Raw genomic sequence first — 13,182 nt, 5'->3', positions numbered from 1 at the left:
TCAGAAGGCTGGTTGAGGACTGAGCCCTCAGTATTTTTGACTGAAATGGGTTTGAATCAGACCAAGTGAGGACGGTCTTAAATTTTCACTGAGAAAGGTGGAGCCACTTGTTGCACAGCCCAAAGGGAATTCCCAGGCAATTGATAAAGGGAATATAAATTAAAAAAATCGGAACATGCTAATAAACCACTGGTTCATGTTCTCAGAGGTATCCAGCACCTTGGCTGACATGTCTAAGAGGCCGAGTGTGTGTTGTGACATGACTGATCGAGGAGCGCTCGGCCCACGGGGCCTTGGAGACCCGCTATTGACACTGTAACTCAGTGAAACACAGTGAAAACACAGTGTAATGCAGTGAAAACACAGGCGTGTGTGCACAGGAGCTTCTCACAAAGCTTTCCGTCCTTTTATCGAAATGAGGAGTTCCTCGAAAATCAGGCGAAGCCATCGGTGCAATTAACCTGCCACCAGGCATGGGCGGAAGGCCCAAACGCCGCACCGGGCCCACCAGGACCGGGCGGGTTTTACGGCGGGGGCGCCGGAGCCGCTGTCTGTGACTCGTGCCAGGCCCGCGCGATGACGGAGGCCCTGGGCCTTGCGCGAACCGCGGAGCAGCTAAATACAGCGGTTCTCGCCCTGTTTTGCGGCCCCGCCGCGCGGTTGCCATGGCAGCGCGGCCCGCGCCCGCCAACATGGCCGCCGGGGGGCGTTGCCATGGCACCCTGCTGCGTGGGGGGGCGGTTGCCGTAACACGCCGCCGCCCCCGGAAGTGCTCTCCGCTTCCGGGTCGGCGCGGTGGGCGCCGGGAGGCGGCGGCGGCATGGAGGCACGCGAGCTGTTCCGGCGGCTGGGCGCCGGCGCCCGCTTCGACGTGCGGCGCTTCGGGCGGGACGCGCAGCGCTTCGGGGTGCGGCGCCGCCGGGGGGGCCGGGTCCCGTCCCCGTCCCGTGCCGCGGGCCCGGCGGCAGGCGGTGGTGCGGGGAGGCGCCGGTGTCTCACCGTTTTCCCCTCGCCCCTAGGTGGTGAAGGGCAGCGGCGGCTCGCCGGGGAGCCTCGACTTCTTCGGGCGCAAGGAGGGAGCGCCGCCGAGGCCCGGCGGGGCCGCCCCACACCCGGAGCCGCGGGACGAGGGTGCAGCGGGGGGCCCCGGGGGGGAGCGTGACGCGGGGGCCGGGAGAAAGCGAAAAACAACGGTGGAGAGCGGCGGCGGGAAGAGGAAAAAGAAGAAAACAGCAGGTATCTGTGTGTATGCACCTGTGTCCCGGAGAGAGGCCCTGGTTGAGTTCGCACTTACTTAACTTTGCTTTTTAAATCCGTAGTAGGTCCTTTTACTGGAAAGGCGGTTTCTGGGTTCTTTGGCTGGACTGTGTCAAAGCCCACGAAATACAGGCAGCGTTAAGGCATGGAGATATAATCGCCATCCTGCCAGGGTCTTTGCTGACTTCAGTGGGCATGAGCAAAATAAGGTTTTGAGGTGTTCTTTTTTTTTTTTTTTTTTTTTTTTTTTACCAAGTAGTTTTTTTGCCTGAATTTTACTCATGGGAAATTTCTTGAAACTTCTAGAATCTGTGTCTGTGCCAGAGTTGTCAGAAAGTAATGGAATAATGTGGATGTCCTCTCTGGAAGCAAAATTCAAAGATGCAAGAGACAAAAAACCTACTGCTGAAAAACTTGAACGCTTGAGAAAGGAAAAGGTGGGACTACAGAATATTAATGTAGCAACAGATTATTTGGTTCCTCTGGGTGTTTCATCTGAAAGTTGAAGTTCATTCACAGTAATTGCTCTTGGGAGGAGGGTGGACCAAGGATGGCCAAAATAATCAGAAGCTGAATCCATTTGTTTAGTTTTATGCTGTCAAAAAAAGAAGGAGTTTGTCTTATACCTTTTAGATAAATCGCTTCAGGAATCAACACAAGATTAATGTTCAAGGAACAGATCTTCCTGACCCAATTGCCACATTTGAACAACTTCAAAGGGAATACAAAATCCACCCTAAAATCATGGAAAATATTCAAGCTGCTGGCTTCCAGGTCCCAACACCAATCCAGATGCAGGCCATTCCCGTTATGCTTCATGTAAGTTTTCTGGTATTGCATTTTATTGTACTTATAGCAAAACTTGGATAGAGGCCTCTTTTTTAGGGTTACAGCAGTGGTTAGTTATACAGCTTTAAATATGTATCAACCCATCAGAGTTCAAAATTTAGGTATTACAAGATTCTTGATTTGTGCTTTTACTAGTGTCTTCTGTTTGTTTAGCTGGTAGCATTAATATTTGCATGACTTTTTTTTTTTCCATCTAGTAAAATATAACACACTGCTGTTTTTCTCACAGGGTCGGGAACTTCTAGCTTCAGCCCCCACTGGCTCTGGGAAAACACTGGCGTTTTGTATTCCTCTCTTAACACATCTGAAACAACCTCGGAACAAAGGATTCAGAGCTCTGATCATATCTCCTACCCGAGAACTTGCTAGCCAGGTGTGTGTGTGGGGAAGAGGGGTTGTCATCATATTTATGTACTTTACGTTGAAGTTCTCACTCTTACTCTGATTCAGAAAAATGGCAGACTAATAATAGTTTTTTTTTTCTTGCTTCTAAAATATCAGGAAAAAAGTAAATTTGAATGTTTCTTTTAAGTCTTTGTGAAATGGCTACATATCTAGTATCTGATAGATGATGAGATTAGGGACTCAAGTTTCTTTGTTCATATTTTAAAACTGCCCAATGCTTTATCTGTTTACTTGAAATCCTGTGTTTGGGACAGTAACTTTGTCTTGAGTCTTTGTTATTAAACTGAAATAAAAAATACTGCTTTGGGCAGAGTTCCATTTTTATACAAATAGAGAGAAATTATAAGAGCATACATCGTTAGAGTCAAAATACAGCATTCAGACCCAGGAGAGAACTTTCAAGTGAATAATGTATGTTAGAAAGCTAAGTTTTATGATGCTAGAAAAATAAGTCAGCTTCCTCTAACCCACTGAAATCTGGGTGATGTTTGAAACTAAAACTTGAGAAATGCTTGGGGTTTTTCTGATTACAACAGCTACTCAGCTTGGTAATGAGTAAAAACTTTAATCTGTGTTGCTGTTTTTTTTCAGACACATCGAGAGCTGGTAAAATTGGCTGAGGGAACTGGCTTCAGAATACACATGATCCACAAAGCAGCTGAAGCAGCTAAGAAGTTCGGGCCCAAATCATCTAAGAAATTTGGTAATTGTTTTAACTACTGAAGTGTTCAGAAAACTTCTAAATGACACTGCTAACTCTTCTCTTCTGGCATATGTGGCTTTTAAGAGATCATTTAATACCACTCAAGTCATGCAATCCATTGCTCAACACTAAAAGAAGTAGCTTGCGTGGAAGGAGTGGGAAGTGAGCTCCATGAGAGTGGATCTTTTTAAATTGTATGCTTAAAAAGGTAGGGCGCAGAATAAGAATGGAGGGGGATTGATTTTTATATCCAAACCACTTCTGATGGATTTTAAGAACAATTCACTTGAAATCTTCTAGTTCTAGAGAAATCCACAGCCTTTTACAATATCTTCTGCTTAATTATTCTTACCTGAAGTAGACTGCAACAATGAAGTGCCTTGCCCTGGGGTATGTTAATAAACCTCTGGCAGATTGGATTGGAACCCTTGTATCTTAAGGCTTTAAGTCTGTTTTGTTCTGTTGTTTGTTTTTTAATGTTTTGCTTTTTTTCCTGTAGATGTACTGGTTACTACTCCAAACAGACTCATTTATTTGCTGAAGCAAGATCCTCCAGCAATAGACTTGTCCAGGTACTGAGAATCTTTATTCAGTCTGGCTTTGCTACTGACTTCTTTCTTACCGTTGTTACTGAAAAATGAATGCATGCATAGTCCTTTTATCTGTGATGGTCTGTCAGAACTTTTGTCTTCTCCACAAGCAACTGTTGCTGAAAAGAAAATCTCTCTGTTCCTAGTGTTGAGTGGCTGGTGGTTGATGAGTCAGACAAACTATTTGAAGATGGGAAAACAGGATTCCGAGACCAGCTGGCCTCCATATTCCTGGCGTGCACATCCCACGTGGTGAGAAGAGCCTTGTTCAGTGCAACCTTTGCACATGATGTAGAGGAGTGGTGTAAACTCAACCTTGACAGTGTTGTTCTGGTGTCCATTGGAGCAAGGTATGTGTGCAGTTGCACTCACATGGTTTTTCCATTCCTGATCAGATTATTTGCTTTCTTTGCATTACCATTCCACTTGGTTGTATATCTGTGTTATTAATCTTGGTACTCAAGAAAGTGTTTCAAGAAATCTTTCTTAGATATTGGGGAAAGTGTTGTTTTCCTTTGCCTGTTACTTTCATCAAATAAACATTAACCCTAGGAGCATATACTGCTGAAACAATTGTCTTGCAGTGTTTCTCTTTCACCAGTTAATATTTTGTATGTATAAGATACTAACAGTGGTGTGTTTCTGTTGGATTTCTGGTTTCAGAAACTCTGCAGCGGAGACGGTAGAACAGGAGCTTTTGTTTGTTGGATCTGAGACAGGAAAGCTAATGGCAATGAGAGAGCTTGTTAAAAAGGTATTTTGGAGTGATTGAGCACATTCTGCTTGCTTCCTAAATGAGCCATGTGTTCTGTCAGAGACGCGTAATTTGCTAGGTGATGAGGAAGTGAAAAGTTAACAGGACTGAAGAACAGGTCATAGGCTTTGACGGATTTTAAACCATTGTGCAAATCTGTTGTACAAGAGGAGGAGTAAGTACTCCCCCTATGAAAACTGAGAGGATTCCCCATTCTTGGTTACGTGTTTGAGTCTTAGGGCCGCTCTGTATTAACAGTCTATTTAATTTTACTTGGCAGTATGAGTGGGTTCCTTTTATATATATATATATACACACACACACACACACACACACACACATATATATACACACACACATATATACATGTGTATATATATATGTATGTATGTGTGTATGTGTGTATATATATGTATGTATGTGTATATATATATATTAATCTCTTAGTTTCTGTGGATTAAAATGCAGCATAGTGCTTAAGTCAAAAACCATTCCATCAAAGGCAGTGGAGTTGAACTTGCCTAGTTCTGACTCCCAAAGTTCTTGTTAGTCAAAAAAAGTCACCCTCTGAAATGTAAAATACTGAGGCTGATTAAGTCTATAGTAGCACAGTATCTGCAATCAATAAAGGTAGGAAAAGGACTTGAACTTCAGACAAGTTTATTCTTTTGCAGGGTTTTGCTCCTCCAGTCCTTGTTTTTGTACAGTCTATTGAGAGGGCTAAAGAGCTTTTCCATGAACTTATTTATGAAGGCATCAATGTGGATGTCATCCATGCAGATAAAACTCAGCAACAGGTAGGAGGATTCACTTCTTTTCCAGAAACACTTTAGAAAGAAATGTTAAAATAAGAGCGTTCTAATGTGATTTCAGATAAATTTTACAAACAGTTAAATTACTGTAGGCTTTGGTTTGGAGATTTAGGTTTATTAGTTAACATCATGACAACTTTCAGTACACAAATTGATCTCTGTTCTCAAATTGCTACTTAGGCTGTTCCCAAGTACACTTCTTTTCTTTTCTTAGAGAGATAACGTAGTACACAGTTTCAGAGCTGGGAAGATCTGGGTGCTCATCTGCACAGCTTTACTAGCTCGAGGAATTGACTTCAAAGGAGTGAATATGGTCATTAATTATGACTTGCCCACGAGCGCAGTGGAATATATCCACAGGATAGGTGAGTGATTGTTCACAGAGCATGTCCTTTTTCTCAATTTGTAGGTCTCTAATGGAGATGCTCTTGTGCATAAGCAGAGACGCTGAAGTAAAGACTGTGTTGCTACAGTACTAACTTCTACACCACCTAAGCTAGCTTATATCTGGGCTCACCGTTCAGTAAAACTGACTTTTTGTTAGGCTTCTATGAACCTTAAGTCTTTAGACCCTTCTGACATGCTTGTGCTTTCATGCAGCAGGAACAATCTCCAATGATCAGCTGGTTGGTAGTGCATGTGGTATACATGCATCAGGAGACTGGGGCTGTGGAGAACAACAGAATTAAACAAAGATACTTAAAGTAAAATCCCTACTCTTTGTAAAATTTGCATTTGACAGGTCGAACTGGAAGAGCAGGACACACAGGAAAAGCAGTCACTTTCTTTACAGAAGATGATAAACCTTTATTACGAAGGTAAATTGGAAACGATGTAGCAAAAATACTCTTTGTGTTTTCTGTAGTGTACCGCTGAACCACACAGTTCTTTCTGGTACCACACACCTTGTAAGCACAGTATTTCCATGCTCTGAAATCCCCCTGTGCTATAAAAAGCTCTTACAAGTGTGGATAGAGAACTTGGTATCAATTATCGTGGAACTGCAAGGTGACACCAGAGTATGGGAAAGACTAAGAACACTTCAGGTTAAGGTTTATTTTTGAAGCCGTTCACTAATGCAGCCAAAGATAAATTGGTGTCCTTTCACTTGCTTCAGTCATGTTACCAGTAACAGCAACATAACGGCTTACTTGGTAACATCTTTCAGCAAAACTGATTATTCTGACTTGAACCCAGTTAAAGGGCAGGTCCAAGAGTCTACGCAACTGGCTTTGTTCTTGTTTTGGTTGTCCTAAGTCATCTGCTGTGTAGAAAGTACGACTACTTCACACTGTGATTGGGTGGTTGTTGTTTTTTTTTTTTTGGAAGTTTTTGTTAATATACAAAACCACAGTTGTAATCCAGTCCTTTAATTTGCTTATTCTTGAAAAGACTGGCTGATACTTTCCTGTTTGGCTTATTACTTTTTATTCACCTGCCTAAAATCTGTAGTCATCTAGAGTTTCAACTTGTTTAAGCTATTCAAATGGAGTTATTAGTTTCAGTTATGCCTTTTGTTTTTTTTCTCAGTTCAATTCAAACTTGCTTGGCTTGTTTTTGTGTTGTCGTTTCTTGTTTTAAAAAAAAAAAAAAAAAAAAAGCCAATTATTAGGAATCATTGTTTTCCACAGTAGTTGCTTATCTTTCTGTTCAAGCATGTACTGCCAGAGTTGATCTTTTCTCTCCGCTCTCCTTTCCAGTATAGCCAGTGTTATTCAGCGAGCTGGCTGTCCCGTGCCAGACTACATAAAACACTTTCCCAAACTGCAAAGGTATGTTTCTTTGCACAGTTTACCAGTTCATTTACCATTTTAAAAGCCTGCATGATTGGTGTTGAATATATAAGGGTTGCAAAAGATCTACTAGTTTGCAGTATAGTTGCAGTTTATATGCAAAAGAAATCTTAGAGTGTGATGGTGGTGGGTTCTTTTACTTGCATAAAAATGGGAAAAAACCCTCTCAATTAGAGGAAAAACAGTTGACCCCAGGAAAAAGAAAGCCCTTTACTCTTTTGAGTTATCTTGAACAAATAGGGTGTGGGAGTGTATCTGTATAGATAAATATATCAATATATCTATTTGTAATTAGTGCTTCTGTTCACTTTTTCATATAGGACTTATACACAGGTTTCTATTTTTTAACACAATATCTTTTTAACTCTAATTTTTTTTTTAATGCCCTAGAGATAATGTGGCTGAACTGATTTTGGAATAAACAATGACAAAAAGCTTTAGTAGATGTTGGTGACTTATAGGTCTGAATATATTTTCAGTATCTGTTTTTTATGTTGGATGTTAATATTTGCCCTTTATAGCTACTTAATCCTTCTTCACTAAATGTTGTTCTCAGCAAGCAAAAGAAGAAATTTGTTAAGAAACCACTGGCAAGAGAAGCCATTTGTACAACCCCGCAGTGCTTCTTAAAAAAGGCCAAAAGAAAAAAGTAAGTGGGTTTGTCCCAAGAGGAGGTAAGAGATCCCCTTTATCCAAAGAGGCCCAGCAAGCTTCCCCCAGCTATCCTACTAATAGTAACTGCTATCTTATTTGGACAGACCACCAAGTAACAATACTAGTAATGATGGTGAAGTTCTAGTGCCAATATCTGTCTACTGGAAACTGGATTAATGCCATCAGTTCACCTTATGTGGTGCCATTTATCAGATGGTAGCATTTCAGCTAGCTCTGTAACAAGCTAAGTTTAAACCACTGGCCTTAAAGTGAGACTTTAGATTAACTATCATTTGACAGAACCTATCTGCTCCTCTTCTGGCAAAGGGCTTGCTTGTTTTTAGTGCATAGACTGCTACTACAAGAAATAAATCTTGCAATATAATGACTAGAGCTTGCTCATGTTTGGGAACTGTCTTGACTGGAAGGGAGACATTATTCAGGATGATGTGCCTTGGAGCAGGACTGCTTACCTGAAGATGACTGCTGGATAGGATCAAAACAAACAAAAAACCCACTTACCCATCTTCAGAGTGTTGCTACCAAAGGATTTATGTTTAGCTGCACTAATATGATGTAAAATGACTGGGTAACTGGTAACTGACGTGTTACTTCATCTTTTTGATGCATAATGTTCAGCTTTCTTAGTCTCCAATGTGTTTCTTGTAGGAAAACTACAAAAGAAAACATAAAGGAAAAAAAGAAAGTTAAAGAAGTTAAAAATGACAGTAAATTACAGACTGTTTCAAAAAGCTGAATGATGACAAACTACTCCATGAGTTGGGGCTGACACCCATATCTGTACTGAAGAACAGAAGATCAAAGATGGCTGCTAAGGAGAAGAGAGAGAAATATTATTGTTCATGGCCAATGTTTCTTTTTCCTTCTGGGTGAGGATGGATGTTTACATGCAGGAAAGTCTCTACTGTTATTCCAGTAGGGGATTCCTGAATGCTTCTTATAGAAGATGAAGATTGTGTTCTTGCAGTAAATACCTTAAGCTTCCAAACAATATTTCAAAAATAGCATTTGTTTCTATTACTATCATGCAGTTTTGTATTACATCTTGGAAAAACTGTCCGTTCTATCTTGAGATCATCCCTAACACCTTTGTCAGACTTTCACAAGATACAGTGGCAGAGAATGCACAAAGTTTACCATTAGGCTTGGTAAATACAGCTGTTGAAGACTTCCTTGGTCACTTAAAAAACAGAACAAAATTTTTGCATCCTATGTGCATGAAGTAGACTTGCTCCTCCTCCTTTTTTGCTTTATATAAAATCAGTTTGAAATAAGTAATATTTTATGTCTGTAAGACATATGTCTGTAAGACCCCAAGAATTTTACATTGTTTCATATTTAGATATCAAAACAGAATAAACAATGTCATACGAGATTCTAATACAGAGATTTATGTCTGTTTATACAGCCTTGACAGAATGAGTCTGCAGGCATTATTCCTTAGCCTGTTATGTAGAAGGGCCAGGCTCCACACATTTTCCATCTCCTCCTCTTCTACATGTTCTCAATCCACTGTTGTCATGTCAGAATTCCAGTAATGCAGGAGTGCCTTCTCCTTTGCAACGATAATCTTATAAGCAAGCGTTCCTGTTACAGGACTGGCTTCTTGCAGTGTATGCACACTGAGCTCTGCCTTCAAGGTTTTGTCATATTTAATCCATTTTGGAAATGGATCCTAGATCTGTAGAAATCATTTACAATACAGAGCTGTTAATTTTTCCATCCTACTGAATACTATGAAAGTTTTGTAAGAAACTTTTGGAGGGGAGAGAAACTGTTGGAAGACTCTTCTGCATCCTGTTTGGCCTATTCCCAAGTTACACTAAAGCTACGTTGTCTTTGTTTTGTTTGTAGGAATTGCACCTTACATTAGGATTCTACAGGAAATAATGTCTTCATTTTAACATCTGTAAATGAATTTGCCTGTATATTTTAGTAAGAATGCACTCATATATTCTGTGAAGTCCCAAGTTGCCTGCTGCAAGGCACTGATGGCAGATACAAGATAGGATATATTTAATAACTTGAGTAAGAAATTACCAATATTCACCTTTAAAGGCACTGCTAATACATAGAATATATATGCTTATTCCAGTAGTGGTAGCGAGAGAGAAAACAGCTTTTGATCATGAGCATCTTAGTCTTGCACAGCATGGTGCAGTTTTAATTCTGCAGAATGAATGGTGCCATATTTCTCTTTAGGGGAGTTTATTTATGAAATGAGACAGCTTAAGACATCTGGCTTTTTCTAAGGCTGGGTCAGATTTTAATGTGTTTTTTGAAACTTTTCATAGGCTACTGATCAGCGTAAGCAGTGATATCTCTCAGGATTTACTTCTGTGTAAAGGTAATGAAAAATTGTCATACTGAATCTTACACCTTTGCACTTGCCTGAGGGCAAAGAAGATCTCCAGTTTTTCTGTGCTTTCTAATATATTTTACCAAGCTCTGGCTGATCTTATTAAGAGATATGAGCTGCTTCTGTGCCACTGTATGATTAGGTGCACTATGATTTACTAGTTAATCACAAGGAGTGCTTTTATTCTACAGTACTTCTGAGGTTTTTGGCTGACAGTTGTAATGTAATAACATGGAAGTAATGCTTCAAATGACCTGAATGTGGCCAGCTGTTACAAACCTGTATTTGACCAAATTAGCCAGAACAATTGCTGCCCTTGCAGAGGGTATTGCGATGGCAAGAGAAGAAGACACAGCTGCAGCTAGATTTCATTGCCAGCCCCGGGATTTAGATCCCCAATGTCCTATTACTATTTGAGGGGAAGGGTGGCATTTTTAAAGTTTTCACAGAAAAGCATTAGTGGCTTCCTTCCCCCTTTCTCTGCAGTGAGTAGTTGCTGCTGGTGCCGCTGCTGCTCCTGCCAGCAGCACAGATGGCAGGAGAATGAGCCTGGGAGGCTGTCAGGGGAGCTGGAATGCTCTTACTGCTGTTTCCTATAATGAAAATAGTACCTTGGGCAGCAGAGTTACGGTTTCTGTTTTTGTTCCCATGCAGCGTTGCACGACGGTTGGGATAGGCCTGAGAGAGCGTACAACCTTCCCCTGCTCGGCTGCCAGTGAAAGGCAGAAAAGCTACAGCGACTGCCGTTGTGTGCCAGGTTACTTGCAGTGATATTGGCTTATTAGGTCGTATAATTAACCAATATATTGGTTAAGATAAAGTTTTAAGTCTCCCAACTATTTATTAATTATTTAGGTGCCTAAATGTGACGTTGTCAACATAGCCTCAATATTAAAATCACTCTTGAAAAGAAGACAGGATCGGATGTAAATTGGAAATTTTTAATTTTTTTTGTCTCGGGGTCAAGGAGCCCAATGTTGAGGGTCCGTACGCGTTTGAAGATGGCCTGTTCCTAACCAGGCGCCCTGAGGTGGGGTATTTCCTTTGGAGAAAGGAGAGGCCGGAGGGACAAGCCGTCCCCTGGAGTCGCTCAGCGGAGCGTCGCGACACGGCGTTTATGACCGTCCTTTCGTCAGCGCGATCGCATACAGCCGCTTTCGGCCGCTTTTTCACGGCACCGCGCCCCCGGGCCGGGCCTGGCCGTGCCGCTCCGGGCCCCGCGGGCTCCCCCCGCGGCCGGGCAGGGCAGGGCCGGGGCGGGCAGGGGCGGGCCGCGCGCGGGGCCCGGCCCCGGAAGCCGCCGCGGCTCAGCTGACAGCCGCTGCCGGGGCGGCCGGAGCGGGAAGATGGCGCTGCGGCCGGGGCCCGGCGCGGGGGGCGCCGGCGGGGCGGCGGGCGGCGCGGGCGGCGGCGCGGCGGGCAGCGCCGGGGCCGCCAGGTCGGTGGCGGCGGCCGGGCCGGGGAGCGGGCGGCGGGGCGGGAGGGGCAGCGGCGGGATGTGGGGCAGAGCGGGGGGAGGGAGGCGCGGGGAGACGCGGGGGGGGTGACACGGAGGCTGTGGGGAGACACGGGTGGGGGGGCGGGCGAGAGGCTGTGTGGGGACACGAGTTGGGGGGCGCGGGGGAGGGGAAATGTCGGCCCGAGCGAGGGGGGCAGAGATTTGGGGCACGGGGGGGCAGGTGGGTTGTGGGGCAGCGGCGGGGGGCTGTGGGGCAGCGGCGGGGGGGCAGACCCGGCTGGCAGGGCCCCGCGCCCGGGGTGCGCCCCGGAGGCCGCGTTCGGGCCGGGGTGCCTCTGCGTTTTGCTGCGATTTGCTCCCTTTTTGGCTTCCTACCTTATCTCCCCCCCCCCCTTCTTGGCCTTGGGCGCTGGTCCCCAAACTTGGGGGGCTGTGCCCCGCTCTGCTGTCTAGCTCCGCAGCTGCCGCCTCGGAAATTTGGGCAGAAAGGGGTTTGTGCGGCTCACGAGCGCTCTTTGGGTGCCGGAGGTTTGGGTAGCGACGGAGGCTGCTGGTCGGGGCCGGTTAAAATACGTATTTTAACCTAGGCTCTTATGTGCTATTTATCTGTTGTCCTACTTTTATAGAGGCACAAAGTTGGGTAAATTGTGCTTCGACAAAGGGAATTTAAATTCATTGAGTCTTCCTGGATACCCAAAACATGCAGTTTTGTCTGTGTTGGCATAAATTCAGTGAGGGAAGGTCTGCGCTGTGGCGACCTTTGCCGGAAACGTGCGCGCGTGTGTGTAGGGAGCTTTTCTTCGGCTGTCTTTAGCCAGGTTGCTGCTCTGCGTTTATGAGCAGGCATCATAGGTGCTCTGGGAATACAGTTTGCAAAGCATTTGGGAAGAGAAAAGCTCAAGTATATACTTAGGCGTATGCATATTTTGGAAGGGATAGGAGGCTATCTTTGTATTTCACCATATATACAAATCTGCAAAAGTTCTTACGAGTGGCTGAATAAACCATCCATCCTTCTCTTAGAGCAACGCTGTCTACTTAGCAAGCATACGTGATTAAAACAAGTAACAAAAACTGTTAATAAACTCTAGATTTTGAAAAATAAGAGGATTTTAAAATCCCTGTTTCTCATTGTTAATATTTTGGGGTTTTTGAGTTTGAAGACTGGAAGTAGAGGAAAAGTTTCTTTCTGTGTTTTTTTTTTTGCTTTGTTTCTCTTTCATTGTTGTGGACTTCTGGGTAGAAATTTGCTATTGAAAAATACTATGACTTAGTTTATGTTGTACTGATAGAATTGTATTCACTAGGAATTAGGAGATGTAAAAATCCAGTTATAGATGGGAAAATGTTATGTGTAGTTTGGAGCTTTTGCAGTAAAATAGGAATACAGAAAAGGAGCTGCTTCTCCTTACACTCATACTTTTTGACTGAAGCTGACTTTTTTTGAAGCTCCATATCTAAGCTACTTATCTGATAGAAATTTGCAGATTTATATTACTGCTTTGAGAGTTCTATTCTAACCACGT

The 13,182-nt window shown here is 43.5% G+C and overlaps 2 protein-coding genes across 6 annotated transcripts in view; both read left to right on the top strand.

Annotated features, from left to right (window-relative positions):
* The first annotated feature begins 809 nt into the window (after positions 1-809).
* On the top strand, positions 810-9,219 carry DDX52 (DExD-box helicase 52). Of its 2 annotated transcripts, none has more exons than XM_067309735.1 (15): positions 810-907; positions 1,020-1,236; positions 1,564-1,694; positions 1,891-2,076; positions 2,336-2,479; positions 3,103-3,214; positions 3,714-3,786; positions 3,951-4,154; positions 4,468-4,558; positions 5,233-5,355; positions 5,585-5,735; positions 6,113-6,188; positions 7,071-7,142; positions 7,720-7,812; positions 8,487-9,219. In XM_067309735.1, exons 1-15 carry the CDS (start codon positions 821-823, stop codon positions 8,572-8,574), a joined length of 1,848 nt encoding a protein of 615 aa, XP_067165836.1. In that variant the 5' UTR covers positions 810-820; the 3' UTR covers positions 8,575-9,219. The 2 variants fall into 2 exon arrangements, with proteins under 2 accessions (XP_067165836.1, XP_067165837.1); XM_067309736.1 differs by lacking the exon at positions 8,487-9,219 and adding an exon at positions 7,554-7,624 and having other exon boundaries at positions 7,720-7,798.
* Positions 8,628-13,182, top strand: part of SYNRG (synergin gamma) — a 46,746-nt gene continuing 42,191 nt past the window's right edge. For 3 of the 4 annotated variants that reach the window (XM_067309733.1, XM_067309731.1, XM_067309734.1), the window contains exons 1-3: positions 8,628-8,707; positions 10,133-10,185; positions 10,852-10,954. The gene's annotated coding sequence lies outside the window, so the exon portion shown is untranslated. The remainder of the gene's footprint in view (positions 8,708-10,132; positions 10,186-10,851; positions 10,955-13,182) is intronic. The other variant, XM_067309732.1, reaches the window with a different exon arrangement.

Source organism: Apteryx mantelli, chromosome 22 (genome assembly GCF_036417845.1).
Source record: "Apteryx mantelli isolate bAptMan1 chromosome 22, bAptMan1.hap1, whole genome shotgun sequence".
NCBI classification, from domain to species: Eukaryota; Metazoa; Chordata; class Aves; order Apterygiformes; family Apterygidae; genus Apteryx; species Apteryx mantelli.
The sequence above is the reverse complement of the archived record's forward strand: the minus strand, read 5'-3'. Positions and strand labels throughout refer to the sequence as shown.